An 18,026-nucleotide genomic window follows, 5' to 3' on the forward strand; every position below is an offset into this window, starting at 1 on the left:
CACTGGGGAGTTTACCACCATTCATAAGATTTTTTAAAATGGAGAAAATGTATTCCAATTCCCAGCAAGCAACTTACAAATGATCTTGCAAAAATACAACCATTTATAGTTGGTAAACATCTTGTATTTAGAAGCCAATTTTATCACGTGGACAACTTTTTTTTTTTTTTTTTTTTGTGGTACGCGGGCCTCTCACTGTTGCGGCCTCTCCCGTTGCGGAGCACAGGCTCCGGACGCGCAGGCTCAGCGGCCGTGGCTCACGGGCCCAGCCGCTCCGCGGCATGTGGGATCTTCCCGGACCGGGGCACGAACCAGCATCCCCTGCATCGGCAGGCAGACTCTCAACCACTGCGCCACCAGGGAAGCCCACGTGGACAACTTTTGATCATGTTTGCTACTGTCAAAAGAGAGATAAATTAACAATTTGTGTTAAATTTTTAAAAATTTCTTTGTTGTGAATGCTCAGTTTTGATTCAGGTGAGTAGGAAAGCAGCACAGTGCATAAAAAGGATCCTGAAATCGGGCCAGGAGACCTGGCATCCTGAGTCCTCTTCATGCACTAACTTTTTAAAAGACACTGAGTGCGTCACAGATCCCCTCTCTGCCTGTGTTTCGTCCTCATACAACAAGGATGATGATCCTGTCACACGCTGCATTATTAGAAGGTGATAGATATCAAGGTATTTGAAAATGTGAAAAACACATGGAACTGCTTAAATCTACATGAGTACTAATTTCTGTAACTTTAAAATACACACCTATACAGCCTACTTTAAGACTCTTGGAGTTAACCAGAATAGCCTGTTATTAATTGAATCATCCTCATGATATTACTGTAAAAGTTTTCTTTTAAGACAATATGCATGTGGAACAGTATTTGTTTAGAAGGATGGTGACTGGAATACACACGTGTTACTGATTAGTATCTTTCCCGCCCTCAACTCCAAATACTGTCTCTCTCTGCCTTTGGTTCCCTAGATGTGGTAGAGAAGCATATCTCTAGCCTTTGACCCCCACAGAAGTTACATTCGACCCCCTCCTGTGTGGATTTTCACACTCCACTGCCCTCTGGTAGGATAGAGAGGTGTATCGTGCTATGTATTCCCTTTATTACCAGAAGGTCTGGGTTTAAGGTCATGGTCCACTGCTTACTTGCTTGGAACCCTAAACTCTCAAAAAGTCTCAGTTTTTGCAGACTTAAAATGAAAAAAAAAAAAAAGTAACTATTCAACGGAGTCTTTGTGAAGCTTAAATGAGATACCGGGTGAAACAGAAGCACAACACTTGACACGTAGGTTGTGTTCAGTGGATGTTTATTTTTTTAAAATATTGCATCCCAGTGGTCTTAACACAAAGGACGCTGTCTGTGGCTGAGAGAATGCCTGGTGTGGCTGCCAGCCTGAACGCCCAGAGGGGTCCAGGGCTCAGCAGAGCACAGAGCTCCCCACCTCTTCCCACACCCTCCATCAGGTCCTGTGCAAACCAAGGATCCGTGGTACCGTCATGAAGAGTGGCAGCAATGCCTTCTCATGGGTTCACATCTGCTTTCCAGCCTGGGCATTAAAGAATTGGGATCATCCTTCTTTATTTACAGATGTATTTTACTTCTCTACTTCTCCCTTTATTTGTCTGCCAAGAGAGCTCATGTGGTTTTATGATACCAGTGTTCAGGAATTTCTGTAGCACTGACTGTGAGTTTGCTGCCTCCTTCTCTCTCTCTCTCTCTCTCTCTCTCTCTGTCCCTGTCTCTCTCTGTCTCTGTCTCTCATTAACTTTGGAGTCAATCTCACCCTGTATTTACATGAAAATCTTAAGTTACACATAACAAGTGTCAAGAGCTTCACTCAGCACCAAACACCAACATTTTCAAAGTACATTTCAAAACAGTGTTTAACAAGATATAATATTATTTGGTATGGTTCTCATTATACGACATCCTAAGTAGAACCAAAATCCCATTTTATTGAGATTTTCTGTAATAAAAAGTACATAGTAAAGCTGTTGCCCATGTGACAAAAAGTAAAACAGCTCGCCAGACACAAACATAACATTACTTTTTAACATTTGATGCCTGTGCCTGACCCCGTGGGCTGTCTCTCCTCTTCACAGTCTATTAAAACCAATAATATGAGCAAATCTATCATTCAGGAAGACTTTCTGTGCCACATAAAAGCTCACAATGATGATACGTTATTTTGTGTAGAAGCTTTGACCCTTTTGGAATATTTATCATTGCTATGCCAGAGTATGCCCATCAAAACTTTTACTGTATGCGGACCTAGCACCCAGTATTTTACTCAAAAATTGCTGAATTATCTGAAACCTTGAAAACTGTGAAGCGATAAATTTTTAGAAAGCTTCTGACATTTTGCCACTCAAACACTACATAATTTAATGCAAAATGACATAAGTTATACCTCTTTACAAGCTGACAATTTGTATATTGGAGAATTCTATAACCTATATCTTAATCCTTGAAAAAATCAGTCTTTAAAGGGAATTGCTGGAAAACTGTAATTTAAGCAGGGAGTTATGAGTATATACGTTTGCTACAAATGTACAGGGTGGATATAGCTATGCTCCTATCTATGTTTAGTATGTTTCTTACTATAGGATGATTTTATATCAAGTATTGTTAACAGAAGAATGTGACACTGGTAATAGAATATCACCAAGCTGTTGACTCTTTTAAAAAAGTCAATCAATTATATATAGTGCTAGTGGACTTTCACAAAACTACTTTTCATAGAGCATAACACTGACTAGTCATTAATTCATTATTAATAATATAACATTCCATTTTTAGGCATTTATGTATTTGTTTTGTATTTAGATATTTTATATTTATTAACTTTTCCTTAAATTACTATACTTTTATCCACAACAGTATTGTGTGACATTTTAAAACCTTAGAAAATACAGTCTGTTTCTTTGACAGATACTTATTGAGATCTACTCGGTAGCAGATACTGTATAAGGCAAATGAGATACACAGACAATATTGGGAGAGATGCTTCACCCTGTCAGGGAGTGCTATCCCAAGAAGTTGATACCGACCATCTGAGGGAAGAGAGGTATTTTGCAGTGGGTGGAGAACATTGCAGACAGAGGGGACTATTTATTGAGAGGTTCTGTGGTCTGGTCAGGTGACTGCAAATGGTTCAGTAACCTGGAGTAGAGAACAAATAAATAAAAGACCTATATACTGCAGACTGTCCTGCTAGGTGCCTTAATGTATACTGTCCAGAAAGTTTACATCAATTAAATAAGATAGGTTTATCCAGCCTCGTTTTGTAAGTAAACCTAATGTTTAACAATAGTACATCATTTGGGACCTCCCTTGTGGTGCCGTGGTTAAGAATCCACCTGCCGATGCCGGGGACACGGTTGGAGCCCTGGTCCAGGAAGATCCCACATGCCATGGAGCAACTAAGCCCGTGCGCCACAACTACTGAGCCCATGTGCTGCAACTACTGAAGCCCGCGCACCTAGAGCCTGTGCTCCGCAACAAGAGAAGCCACTGCAATGAGAAGCCCGCACACCACAATGAAGGGTAGCCTCCGCTCGCCACAACTAGAGAAAGCCCGCACGCAGCAACAAAGACCCAACGCAGCCAAGGGGAAAAAAAAAGTGCTCAAAGAAGACAAAAGCCAATCCAGAATTCTACACTAGTGAAAACATCTGTGAAGAATGAAAGTGAAATAAAGATATTTTCAGATAAAAGAAAAAACTAAAAAAAAAAAAAAATTACATCGTTTGTCCAAGATTAAATCCTAGATTGAAGTTGAACCCAAATCTAACTACATCTAAAGCCTCTCCTCTTTACACTGTGCTAATTTAGTTTTGTTACTATATATTGGATATTTAATAAGGGCTTTTTACAGTGATTGTTATCATACTGTCTCTAACAATACTTTTTAAACACTTAAGTCTTTCTCCACCTCTCTGGTAAATTTCAACATGTATAATGAATATATACTGTCAAATACTGTTGAAGAATTCTCCTTCATGACATAGTAATATGACAGTCACTGGGTTTCCCCGTGGATACTTAGCCTTCTTTAGGGATTAATTCCTAAACTATATGCTATAGCGCACAAATGAATGTTAAGTGTTAATGGTTAACATGACAGTGATTATTCTAAATATTTTAAATAATATATAAAATGATAAATTATATTACATTAGTCTTTATAATTATATGGTCTGGTTACCTATTTTCTAAGTATTTTACATCAAGAAAATTAGTAAACACATTTACAAAATTTGTATCAGTTTATGAGATTATCACACCCACCTCAGAAGCTCTACATGAAATCACCTGATACACAGGCATGTTGCTTGATCTGTGCTCTTGCTGAATTGTAAGTCATAAATTCGAAGATTATTTATCTTAAATTTAGAACATTCAAATATTATTATATTTTGTGCATCTGAATCCATTCTGAGCATTTCATGCACCAAATTCGTTTGTGAAACGAGTTGTTACCTTAATCCAAGAGAATAGCATCATGTCTCTTGAGAACTATAGATATTGCAACGAAGTGTTGTACATGTGCAAGTGGCCTGGGGTCAGGTAAGTTTGGCAAGTACTGCTAGAGCGCATACTACCGCTTATTTAAATGATGGTGCAGAGTAGAACTGGAACAAAGCAGAACAAATAATGATTCACTCCTAAGGATTTCCCGGTACCAATTAACTGAGTGATATCAAATCTTTATTAAAGTGCTGCCATGTTGCACTGAGGAACTGTTTGTTTTCTAATTTTTATTATGCAATCATCTTTGGTATTTCAGAACATGGAAATTTTAACTTTACATGTGACTCTTGTTATAAACATATATACCATTTGATATTGTAGCTAGAAGCAGCAGACCTTTAAACAACTTGTATTTTTTTACTCCCAGCAATGCATCTCTTTGGCCTCAACTGGCAGTTACAGCAGACTGAAAATGACACATTTGAGAATGGAAAAGTGAATTCTGATACCATGCCAACGAACACTGTATCGTTACCTTCTGGTGACAATGGTAAGAGAAAGAATTATGTGTCCTGTGTTTTTCTTTTAACATCTCTTTTCACATTTCATCTCTTTTAACATTATAAATAAAATAAATTTATTTTTACCCATGTAACATTCAGCTTTATATGGGAGAAGGAAAAGGTTTCAGAATTACAAATATTATCTTTTAATGAGTGACTTTTATTCATTTACTTGAAGGATTGGAAATTCACGTTTTTATTATAGGAATAATACAGTGTTCTGCCTTCTGAGTCAATGGCTAGGCTTTTCTGCCTTTCATTCCTGTGAGTGTGCATTTTGTTTTATTTTTAGTCTGTAAATAGATTATAATTCAGTGTATCATCTCATATTACCTTGGGTATATTGAGCTTTCTTTGTTCAGCTAATATGTGGAGTTGGAATACTATCTTCATTTTGTTTTAAAAGCTTTTACATACAAAACACATGAAAAGATTCTCATTTATTGACCTTTCCTCTGCTTGGCCTTTCTTTAAACCTTCAAAAGTTTATACCTTGAACTAACAGACTTTCAAATCAATTGGCTCTGAGTTTAAAAATGGAATTTAAGCGGTTAGAGAATGCTGTATTTCATTTTTTCAATATAAACACCCAGAAAAATATGTACATATGTAAGTGTATTTATATTATATATCTGTCTATTATTTTTATATATGTGTGTGTGCTTGTATGTATGTCTTGGCATTTGGCATCCTCTGACTTTTTGCAAAATGTCATAATACTTTATGTCTCAAAGCAACCAGATCAAGACACCTTTTTCTGTCACATGAGAAGTATATCCCTTGCCTTTAAACATTTCCCTGGCTCTTCTTCCTCTTTATTTCTTCTTATCTTGTATATTTTTGTTCTGCTTTGGCATCTATTATGTTCATCCTCATGTGGCTAGTTTCTTTACAAGACTAGAAAGAAGCTATTGTATATTTATATATACTATAATATATTTATTTGTATTTATATATATGCTGCTATTTTACATGTACCCATTGGCTGTGACTAATGCTTTTACCATTTTTTTTTTTTTTTGTTCTTTGCTTTCCCAGCTTCTGTTTTATTTTAACAATAATACTTTATGTCACTCCTCTTCCTTCCTGGGGAGGCTGAGAGATTTTATAAGACATTAGATTTTCATAGTAATAATAAATACCGCTACCCCACCCCTGTAAGGAGTCTTTTGATACAAAGTGCTATACATTCCAAAAAACTATAATCTGGTGGCTGATGACAGTGGCAGTGGAAGTCAGTGCACACTGGATTAAAGAGGAGTGAAGAAAAGCTTACCTAATTAAGATTATTGGTGGGAAATTTCAATTAAGTGCAATATAATTACTTTAAACAACTGTTTAATTTTTTATGCACTGATAACACACACATGAACAGATCCATAACTACACAGAAATTAAGAGTATTTATTTTTGATTTATATAGATTGCAACTTAGACTGTCTTTTAAAGTGGATTGTTCCCATGAAAATGGTCAAACAGCACTTCTTAACCACACATGTAGGGAACTCTTTTACAGACTGAAAAGAAAAATGCTTATTGTAGATGTTTGTTTATTTTACAACATCCTAGCCTTTTATTACAATCAGAATGAAAATAGAGTGTGGCTAATGAGTGTCACAGTCCTTGAAATGTGTGATATTGAGAAAGCTGTGGCTTCAGAGACCCTCCCACAGCCTCGGTGCTGGTTCTTGGGATTTTCTATTCTATTTTATTGAATTTCCCATTTATCACAAATGCTAGTTGAAACTCACTCAGATAATTTTGCAATTTACAAAGGATTGTGCGTCACAGTTTCAAAAACACGGCTCTGAAAGTCTGCTTCCCTAAGAGGGACTGAAGTCCCCATGTGATCACAGAACGCACGGGGTGCAGTTGACAGATGCCAGTGGAGCAACTGTATACAGTAAGTCCCCTACATACAAACAAGCTCCGTTCCAAGAGCGTGTTTGTAAGTCCAATTTGTTCGTAAGTCTAACAAAGCTAGCCTAGGTACCCAACTTACACAGTCGGCTATATAGTACCGTACTGTAATAGGTTTATAATACTTTTCACACAAATAATACATAAAAAAACAAACGCAAAAAATAAAGAACACATTTTTAATCTTACAGGACAGTTCCTTGGAAAGTACAGTAGTCCAGTACAACAGCTGGCACACAGGGGCTGGCATCCAGTGAACAGGCGAGAAGAGTTACTGCCTGGAGGAGGGAGAGGAGGTGGGAGATGGTAGAGCTGAGGGATGGTCAGCCATAGGGGGCAGAGGGTGAGCTGCAGTGTCACTCACGCCTGGCGCTGATGGCACAGGTGCTGGTTCCTTGCTGGAACCAGATGCACATCCGCATCTTTGAAAGTTCGCAACATGAAGGTTCATATGTAGGGGACTTACTGTATGCGTGTAAGTGAAGGACCATCTTCCTAGCCTCCCACATAAGGAGGAGATGACAGATGCCCCAGAATGAGTTAGATATACTGGAGAAGAACGGATCCTGCAGCCTGCCATCCGGACAGGGGGATTCGTAGGAATTTCTCTTTATGGAAAGAAGGCTATCTCGAGGCTCAGACTTTGTCCAAAGTGTGACCTAAATAATAGTCTCACTTGTTATCTTTATTATTTTTCCAGTAGCCCGAAAAACCCTAAATTGGTAAGGAATTCTTATTTTCGTTTTTCCAAGTAAAGGTTCTAGGTATGTATCTCTTAAATATGTATAGACCTGGAGTGCAGGGGGCAGGAGGGGACTGTATTTGCAAGAAGGGAGGTACCTTAAAAACACTGCTTTTAAGCATCCCTGATGAACCGGCAGAGACCATGCACCATCATCTACTACTTCAGTTTTATAAACTGTGCAGAGAACCAGATCACATCATCTCTAGAAACTCTAGATTATAACCCTTAAGAAATTCTTGCAATCCTGAATGAAGCTCACTGGGAGAATTAACCGTGCTAAGCATGATGGGGAAATTACTTCGTGGCTTCTAAACACAATGCTCTTCTTTCTGCGGTCCTGTTTTATTCTTATTTTATAAATACAATTCTGAGGAACAGTCGTGGTGCTAAACTCCCTGCTCGCTTTTAAGCGAGTACTGAACCAAAGTTTCTAAATGGTATTTAGTATTTAAAAGAAGAATTTCTATTACATGCCATGATTCTTTCCTGATTATTCCGGAGACGTTCCTTAACTACAGAGTTTAGAGGTGAGATGCCAAGTGTGAGGTCTCAGGCAGAACTGATGGAACTGGGCAACGCGAATAAAGAGGCAAGGATGAAGGTTTTAGTTCAAACACCAGTCTCTTTGTAGGAACTAAAACTGTTCCGCTGGATCGAGGAATTCACTTAGCCTAACGTGCTGGAGAGCATCGCGCAGCCCTGCATTCAGATCCTAGCTCTTTCGTCTGTTACTCTGTAACCTTGAGCAAGTTACTCAACCTCTCTGAGCCTCAATTTCCTCCACGTAAAGAGGGAGTAATGCCTGTCTCTTGGCTGATCAGCGTCAACAGTCTGGCAGCCCTTCTGTGTTTCCCTTGCAAGCTCTCTCCCCACACATCTCAGCGGTTATTTCCAACTCTCCTGCTGTCCTCGAAGCTTCAATCCCTCAGCTCCCAGCAGATGGCCTTGTGTTCTATTCAGCTAAAAAAAACCCAGAAACCTTGATTTCCTGTACACAGAGCTCCATCCCTATGTGTATCTAGATCTGTCTTTCCATCCTTTTCTTACTGATCTTTCCAAGAGAGCTCTTGATCCCATTCTGTACTTCAGAATTTCCTCTCTCAACTGGGTGGCACCTTCCAATCAACATTTGAACATTCCCAAGTCTCTCAAGTCTTAAAAAAACCCCTTGAGTCTGCCTCCTACCCGTGCCCTACCCCATCTTTCTCTTCTCCCCGTGTAGCCAGCCTTCTGGAACACGGTGTGTGTATTCGCCATGAAGTCATGTCTTCACCTTCCACTTACTCCTGTGACAGTGTGGCTTCTTCAGGCTCCTTCCTCATGACTGTCCTCTGCCACCGTCACTCACAGACACAGATGTCTTCCCGACTTATCGGTGGTCCTGCCAATAGCATCAATTGATACTCTAGGCTCTCTGTCACATTTGAGCTCTTGGTAGCATTCAGTAGGTAACCTATCACTCCTAATTGAAATATCCTTTTCCTTAGCTCCTGTGATACCGTTTCCACTTTCTTCCTGAGTTTTTGGTAGTGATTTCTCAGTTCGTTTAGTTGACTCATCTTCCTCTACCCGATCCCCAAACACTGCCGTCACTCAGAATATAATCTCTCTGGGTCCTCAGATCCATTCTCCCGACTTCATTTACGTTCCATGTGCTATGTGTTATGTTACATTCTTTGTGCTCCCAAATCAATAAGTGCAGCCTGGATCTCTCTGTCTTGGAGCTCCAGACATCAACTATGAAAAATCTATCCAAGTATCTTTAGAAAATCCCCACTTGGGTGTCTTCCAGGCATCTCAAACTCCATATGTCTAAAACTGAACCCAACAACTAATTTGGTTATCTATTACTGCCTAACAAGCCACATCAAAATCCAGTGGCTTAAAAGAACAGTTTGTTATCATCTCTCATGGTTCTGTGGATTAACTGGGTAATTTTCATTTTTTTGCTTGGATCACTCATGAAATTGCTTTCAGATGTTGCTTGGTCTGTTTGAAAGCTCCACTGAACTGAAATTCAAGGTAGCCCACTCACAGGGCTAGCAGTTGATGCTGTCTGTTGACTGTAATGTCTAAACATGGCCTTCCACTTGGCTTGGACTTCTCAGAGCACAAGTTCTGAAGAGGAGTTTCCCCAGAGGGAGCATTCCAAGAGACCCAGACAAGGCTTCTTATGACTTAGAGCATTGGACACTCCGGGATGTCACTTCCATCATATCTGGTTGGTCAAGGAAGTCAGTAAGATCAGCCCAGATTCATGAGATGGAGAATTAAACCCCACTCTTGACTGGGGAAATGGTGGGGACATGGTGGGGACACACTGCATAAGGACATGTGGGATGGGAGATGTTGTGGCCATCTTTGGAGAACACAACTAGCCCATCATCTTTCTTTCCAAATGTGCCTTTCTTTCTATATCAGGAAATGGCATCATCATTCACCTAGTTACCTGGGCCAGAAGCTTAGGGGTCATGCCTGACTTCTCCTGCTCTCTCACCTCCCCTGTGCAGTCAGTCATCAAGTCCTGTCAATTCTAACCCCAAAATATCTCCTGGATCCTGTCAGCTCTCCCCTGGATTATAGAAGCCACCTTCTATCCGGGATATGTATCTCTAGACTTGTTCATCCATTCTTCAAATACAGATTTGAAATATCAGTACACTACTTGACACCCTTCAGTGATCTAGATTCTGGTCAAATGCCTTTAGATGACTTAACAAGGTTCTCCACGATCTGGCTGTTGGTCACACCATACTATAGCATAGAAACAATAGAGCAGAGAGTTAAAGGCTATAGGGTCTTGAGCCAAACCACCTGGTTTCACATCCTACAATAGTTCTGACCATTATTAATGCCTTTGATACTTGGGATAAGTTACTGTATAGCATCTTTGTGCTTCAGCTTTCTCATCAATTAGAATGGTCTTGAATAGTCAATGTAAATACTTGTTGGTGGTTATCACCATTACTATTTAATGTGTCGTCTTTGCTAGAGTGTAAGGCACACTATTTTTCCAGCTCTCTGTTCAAAGCTGTCAGCACAGTTATAGGCATGTAATGGATGCTCAATAAGTATTGTCCAATGAGTGAATGAAAATAGGATGACTAAATGCTATAAAGTATATAAAGGGCCCGACACAGTGCCTTGCATTAACTGTACACAAAGCAGATGTTGGTACAGCAGAGTGATTAAGGATTAAAGCTGTGCACTTGTTGGGTGGCTTTAAGCAAATTACCTTCTTTAACCTCCTGTTTCTTCATAGGGCCATAGTGAGGTTAAAATCATTTAATGCATGTAGGGGGCCAGGCAGTGGCTGGAACATGATGAGTAGGTTATACAGGTCAGTAACTATTACTTCACTCTTGTTTTTGCAATTCAAGATTACGTACTTTACTTGTATTTGTAGCAAAATTCTTAAGAATGTAGATCCTTAAATCAGCATCAAAATACCCTCTAAAGCAATATTAGAAATACCTATCATTAGTTATTTATATTTTTAGTTATTTTGATTTTAGGAAGAAATCTATTCCTTAATCCTCCTTTGAATGCATAGTATTCATTCATTCTGCATTTATTTATTGAGCATATAATATTATGTGCCATGCACAGAGCACGGTTCTGAGAACATAGCAGTGAGAAAAAAAGACAGTCACATTTGTTGTTCCCAGAGTGTGTGAATTACTAGGCAAGACAGGATTCAAGCAAGCAATTCCAATGAATTAGAAAATGCACAATAAGGAAAAGTAGAGGATACCATGGCAGGACATTACACACTAGCTTTATTGGAAAGGAGCAATAAGACAAATGTTAAAATTTAGCATAGGATAATTTGGGATAATATAAGACAAAATGCAGGCCATACATTTTGGTTAGTGTAACTCTAGCAAATGACTTATCCAATCAAAAAAAAACAAAGAAAGAAATTTATTTTAAAACTTCCAGTTTTAAAATAAATAATCATGGGATATAATGTACAGCATGGTGACCATAGTTAACAAAACTTATCATATATTTGAAAGCTGTGAGAGAGTAGATCTTAAAAGTTCTCATCACACGTGAAAAAAATGGTACCTATGTACGGTAGAGTTATCGTGGTGATCATTTCACAATATATACAAATAACAAGTCATTACGTTGTGCTTCTGAAACTAACATAATGTTGTATGTCAATTAAATCTCAACAACAACAAAAAACCTCCTTTTGTATGAGTACAGATTGAAAAGCTACATATACGTGATTCATCCTCTTTAAACAAAATAATTCAAATTGCTTTTTAATTTTTCATTGTTATTCAGCATGTATGACTTTTCTCAAATACTAGCCAATTTCAGATAATTAGATTTTATGGCAAGTTAAAGATTGCCTGTGAATTGAAGAAATGGAGCTAACAGGGCTGCAAGAGCATTGAGTTTTATTCAATATTGTATATAGTATTTATGTTGTTGCGTTGTATAATAGTTCCTTAATTAGGTGCTATATTGATTTTGTCCATTAAACTATGTTTGCAAGGTAGTGTTTTAATTCACTTAGCTTCTGATGTAACACTCTGTATCCACAATGTTAAGTTATGGCATGTGGTTGTTTATAAAAAGATATGTTCTCTCTGAGCTCTCAAAGTCAGGGTATGAATCCAAGGTTAGGTCATCAAGTTGGAGGGTGGGCTATTGATTGTCTATAAATGCCCAACCTTGCTTCCTGACGTCTTAATTATTAGTGCCGCTGTGGGACTTAAAATGATATTATCATTTACCTTCCTCAGCAGTTGAGTTAGACTTTCACAGTTGGATTTATTTTCTGCCTTTCCATTTTAATCATTATAGGCTGGTTTACTCACATGATGTGCAGGCAGCAAATTTGTGATATCTATGAACAAAAAATGCAGTATTTTTTAACTTTGGGCTGTTTTCTGATATCACAAAATAATTTTCAAACATACCAAACCTCCTAATTACTGGTATGATTTTAAATACTACTCTGTTTTGTCCTTATAAAGTCTAGGGTTGGTAAACTATTATTCATAAAATATCTCAGAGTACAGAGTTCTTTTTTTAAGGCATTATCTGAAAAATGCCACTTTACTGATGTGTTTTTATATAAACTGGGTATCACATAAGAAGGAGAGGAATAACAGTAGCTTTGTGGTACTCGGTCTCTTTATGTTTTCACACTCTGACAACTGTATTTTAAGACATTAAGAGTGTTGTGACACATACTTAACTGATGAAAGGAAAAATCACAGTTAGTAGGTGAAAAGATGGCTAGTGGCTCCCACATTGAGGCACAACAGGACAAGTTGAAAAAAAAATCTTCAAGATGATACTTTATTGTGTTTGAAGATGTGGTACGTCTCACTCTGGCTGTGCAGGCTTTAATTGGTTTGATTCCTAACCCACAGGCTTTGAGTTTAGAATAACTACAGGGCACTCTGTTGCCCTGTCTATTGTTTCCTCCATCTTTCCTCCTTCTTCTCTTAGTAAAAACTGCAGACAGCCTTAGTGTTTCCTATGATCATTCCCAGGTTCCGACTCGGGGGGCTTAAGGATGGAGAGATCTCAGTAAGGGAGCGTGGAGAGCACTGAAGCTGGCCCTCCTTTTATTTCCTCTGAAGCCAAAGTTTTCTGGAATTCAGGACATGATGAAAGACATCTGTTTCCAGGCTTTTATCTAGGAGGACTGATGAGCTTCAGAGGAAGAGGTTGTCCAAGTATTTACAAGTTTATCAAATGGCGTGAATGGCTCACCGACTTCCAGGTGTGTTTACAGTCAATAAAGAGCCTTTGAAAATGCTAACAGGGATGACCACACTTTGGCTTGGCCAAATTAGAGGAGGGCCATGACTTGAAAAGCAACAATGCAGAATTTAAAAAGACAAAGCCCCTTCACAAAACTCTAGTCTCCTGACATTCAAATAGAGGCTTTTTAGCAGGAATGTTGTACTGATATTAGCTGCCAGTTCTGTGGATTTAAGCAGAGAAAAATCTGTGATGTCCTTGTATCTCTATATCACTGATTATAATGACAGGGTCAGGTCAGCGTCTACCCTTTAGAAAAGACACATTCTGAGACTTTAATTCAAAATAAATCCATTCTAAATAGTGTAATAATTTGAAGCAAAAGACATTGATAGGCACTTAAAAATGAGATTCACATTTCATAGGAAAGGCTAGAATAGATCAGTGATCTTCAGTGATCTTCAAACTACTTTGTCCTGTGCCTCTAAAACAAAATATGTGTACAAATTGAAATTGAATTTTAACACAGATGTAGAGAACAAATGTATGGATACCAAGGGGGGAAAGTGGCAGAGGTGGTGGTGATGGGATGAATTGGGAGACTGGGACTGACGTATATACACTAATATGTATAAAATGGATGACTAATAAGAACCTGCCATATAAAAAAATCAATAAATAAAATAAAATTCAAAAACATAAATAAATAAATAAATAAAATTTTATTTCCTGCAACCATAATACTCTTAAGTGTTTTTAAAAATCCATTTTATTCTGTACTGAATTTTGTTTACAATTATTAGTTGTACATATTTGGATGAAATCAACCTAATTATGATATAAATATGTTGAGCATTTTGATAACTATTAAATATAAAAAGTGAAAATGTATTAAAAATACCTCTGAATGAGATGAATGGGGACTTTTTCAAATAGTTTATGTATTCACTGATGAATATTAGTTATTACAAGAGCAAAGCAAGGTTCAGTATCAATTCTGTTCCTGTTGCCCTTTGTTATAAGTATAAACATAAGAAATCTTGCTACAAAATAGGCAGAAGGGAATGGAAGAATTTTTTTAGAAGGATGCCATTCAATTATTTGAAATCCTTATTAGTCATAGGTTAAAAATCACATTGTGATCTATTTCCAAAAAGTATATTTAGTGGTCTACAAGCTGTCAACTTCATCACATTTCTTCTTCAGTTTTATTGAAAGCAAAGAATTAGCAACTACCTGCTTTCAAAAAGATTCGTTATGCAGTTTTCGAATCAATACGATTTCCCAATTTTCGTGGAGAATACCAGAAAAGGCTTCACCAAGGCTTAGCAAAATACATACTGCCAATTATATCTCTTATTCTTTTACTTCGTGGCACTTTATCTGATATATGCAGAATGGACTGGAAAATGGAACTATTGTTCATTTTCATTTACCTTTGTTGTAATCTCTCTTGAATGCTTTTATCATACTGTGTACTTTCAGTATCTGTATTTAGTTAGCTCACTAATTTATGAGGAATAACCACTATATAATTTACTGGCAGAGCTAGTTCCCATTAAAATCAAACTTACCTTCTGTCAGAAAAAAATCTGACTTGTTTTTTCAGTTCAAATAAATTAATACGCGTTTTGTCACAACTGCCTCAGCTCCGAATTCCTATGCTAGGCAGGCAGTAGAGAGATGGACAAAGACCAAATCCTTGCCAGGAGTTTGACCATTGGATTAAGTAAGGCATCATTGCCTTTAACATTTCTTACTTTATTGATGTTCTCTTTGCAATCATGAAACTCTTCTGCAGATGAAAAACATTCATGGACAATGTTTGGGTGGGTGATGAGGGCATGAACCAAGAAGGTTCTCCCTCCCTTTTGATATACCGGATATTAGAACGTGCCAACAGTCTTAAATACTCCATTTCTCAACTTCACCGCACTTTGCCTTTGATAGAAATACGTGTAAGACAGGAAAAACACTAAAGCCCTACCGTGGGTTTATGGTGTCTTGATTGAAGGAGGTTTATCAACAAAAAATACTTTCAGTTTTGCCTGTTTGACACACTGGAAACTTTATGTTCTAAGACAGTGTATGAAAGAAAGATTCTGGATGTGTGAGAGGTGTGCCTGTCTGTTGTAAAGACGTCTACATATGGAAGTTGTTGGGGTTCTAGAAGTTCATTCCCATAAAATACTCTATCCCTCTTTTCTCATTGGAAAGTCCTCATGTTCCCTAGGGGTATGACTACTCTTGTTTGAAGACTCTTTGACTAAATGACCTCCAAGGGCACTTGAACTCTGAGATTCTGTGAAGCTTTTTAATTACAGGTACACAAGAAAACTATGATCACAGCTACTGCTGCCCCATTCAAGCACATCCACTCAATCTTGGTTATTTTGTCTTACAAATGAAAGAACCTTCTCTCTGAAAAAGAGCCACCTGTTAGATTAGCTATGGGACTAATTGGATAAGTAGATACACTTATTGACCCAACAGTGGGTACACATATCGTTTCAGTGAGAAAGATTTTAACACCTCAAAATAGAATATGGAGAAGCAACAAAGCAAAACCTGAAACCCTAGAAGTCAGAACTTGATTACTATTTCCAAAGCTAATGCTTTTGGGCAAAGATGATGTTTTGGAAAAACAGCTCCGGGATTAGCACCACTTAATGCTTACCAGCTCTCAAAGTATGTATATACTGTTAAAACTACTAAAAGCCACTTATACCAGCAGTAGATTAAGTAGATTAAGTCACATAAGCTTCAGAAGATAACAATAGAACTTGTTAATAACAGTAAAGTATAATAATAGCCTTAGAAATGTGTGAACTTAATGAATGAGTCCAAATATGAATGATCTCATGTTTAAATATGATTATGTTTACTAACATGTTAGTGGGAAAAAAGACTGCTACTCTATTGGGTATTTTTTAAAGCACCACGTGGAAGTCAACAGACCAAAACTTACTGGGAATTTATAATAAATTGTAACACAAAGAATATTTTGTTATAGTGTCCATGGCACACAAAACTGGCCATTACTTCCTAATAAATTATGTTCTAAAATTGAAAGCTAAGCAGATTTTCTGGTATCTTTCAGTGAGCTAACATACCTGATTTTATATGGAATAGACATTAAAACCCAGTAATTTGAAATAAATATTTTTAATAAAAAGCAAAGATTATATGGATGACTCTATAAAACGCATAGTTCTGGAATTGTGCAGACCTCGATTTGCATCTTGACTCAGCCCTCACTTTAGGCATGTAATTTACTTCTTTGAGCCTTAATTTCCTCATCTCAAAATAATATCGACCTCATAGAGTTGTTTTGAAATTTAAAACAAGTAGTATAGGTGAAACTACCTGGCATGTTGTAGGTTCTCACTAAAGGTTAATTCCATTTCTCTTTTCCCCCCTCCTTAATCTTTTTGGTAAAATCTAATTTATGAGAAATTTAGGTTCTTGTGCAAAAGCTTCCAAAATGAAAAGTAGAAATTGATCTCAGTTATTTTAAAATTCCTGTGAATAAAGAAAGATATTTGCTTAGATAGCAAGCAAAAGTAATGTCTGGGTATAGGGTTATATTTTTTATCTTTTTATTTATGTATTCTAATTTTGCTAAAATGAATATTTATTAATATCATAAGATACATATTTTAAATTTCAATGAATGATGCATGATTTATAGTCTGTGAGTTGATACCTGAAAAATTACAATGATTACTATAACCCAATTTTGAACTTTTATTTTCAAGAACATTTTATATTAGTAAGTTAGTTCAACAAAGATAGACCTGGTAGGTAAAGGACTGTTAACTGCCGTGATTGTAGACATCAGGAAAAAAGAAAGGAAGTGAAACTGTAAATAATGACTTTTTCTTAAGCTTTCTTGTACAGCCCCCTCCTGCCTCCTACCTAGGTTATTGCAACTGTATCCTAACTCATCTCTCCACTTCTGGGCTTCCCACACTACTGCACTTCTATGTCCTTGAGACAGTGATTTCGTGTCACCTTTTGCCTGACCAGAACCTTTAATGGGTCTCTGTTTAGCTGGAGCTGTCCTTTGCACCTGATGGTCATATGTCGTTGTAGGACACAGTAGTCCAGATAGAAAAGAATGCCAACACTTACTAATAACACACTGTCCCTCAAACTTCACACTTATCCATAAATGTGATTTGTTGTGAATTACTCTAGACCCTAATGACCATAACCTGGATATCTACCATAAACATCTGTTCCTTACTAATCTTTTTTTTTTTTTTTTTTTTCTGGCTGCGTTGGGTCTTCATTGCTGCGCGTGAGCTTTCTCTAGTTGCGGCGAGCGGGGGCTACTCTTCGTTGCGGTGTGAAGACTTCTCATTGCGGTGGCTTCTCTTGTTGCGGAGCACGGGCTCTAGGCGTGCGGGCTTCAGTAGTTGCAGCACATGGGCTCAGTAGTTGTGGCGCACGGGCTTAGTTGCTCCATGGCATGTGAGATCTTGCCGGACCAGGGCTCGAACCCGTGTCTCCTGCATTGACAGGCAGATTCTTAACCACTGCGCCACCAGGGAAGCCCTCTTACTAATCTTGAATTCTGCTT

At 37.8% G+C, this 18,026-nt stretch overlaps 1 protein-coding gene across 8 annotated transcripts in view; it reads left to right on the plus strand.

The window, feature by feature from the left end:
• The window catches only part of TENM3 (teneurin transmembrane protein 3), a gene marked incomplete at its 5' end in the record, with an annotated part of 440,276 nt that overhangs the window by 295,238 nt on the left and 127,012 nt on the right, over positions 1–18,026 (plus strand). For all 8 annotated transcript variants that reach the window (XM_079726500.1, XM_079726501.1, XM_079726502.1 and 5 more), the window contains one exon: positions 4,908–5,030. In XM_079726500.1, coding sequence (XP_079582626.1) covers positions 4,908–5,030 — 123 coding nt within the window. The remainder of the gene's footprint in view (positions 1–4,907; positions 5,031–18,026) is intronic.

The sequence above is a fragment of the Hyperoodon ampullatus genome (assembly GCF_949752795.1).
Source record: "Hyperoodon ampullatus genome assembly, chromosome: 20".
NCBI classification, from domain to species: domain Eukaryota; kingdom Metazoa; phylum Chordata; class Mammalia; order Artiodactyla; family Ziphiidae; genus Hyperoodon; species Hyperoodon ampullatus.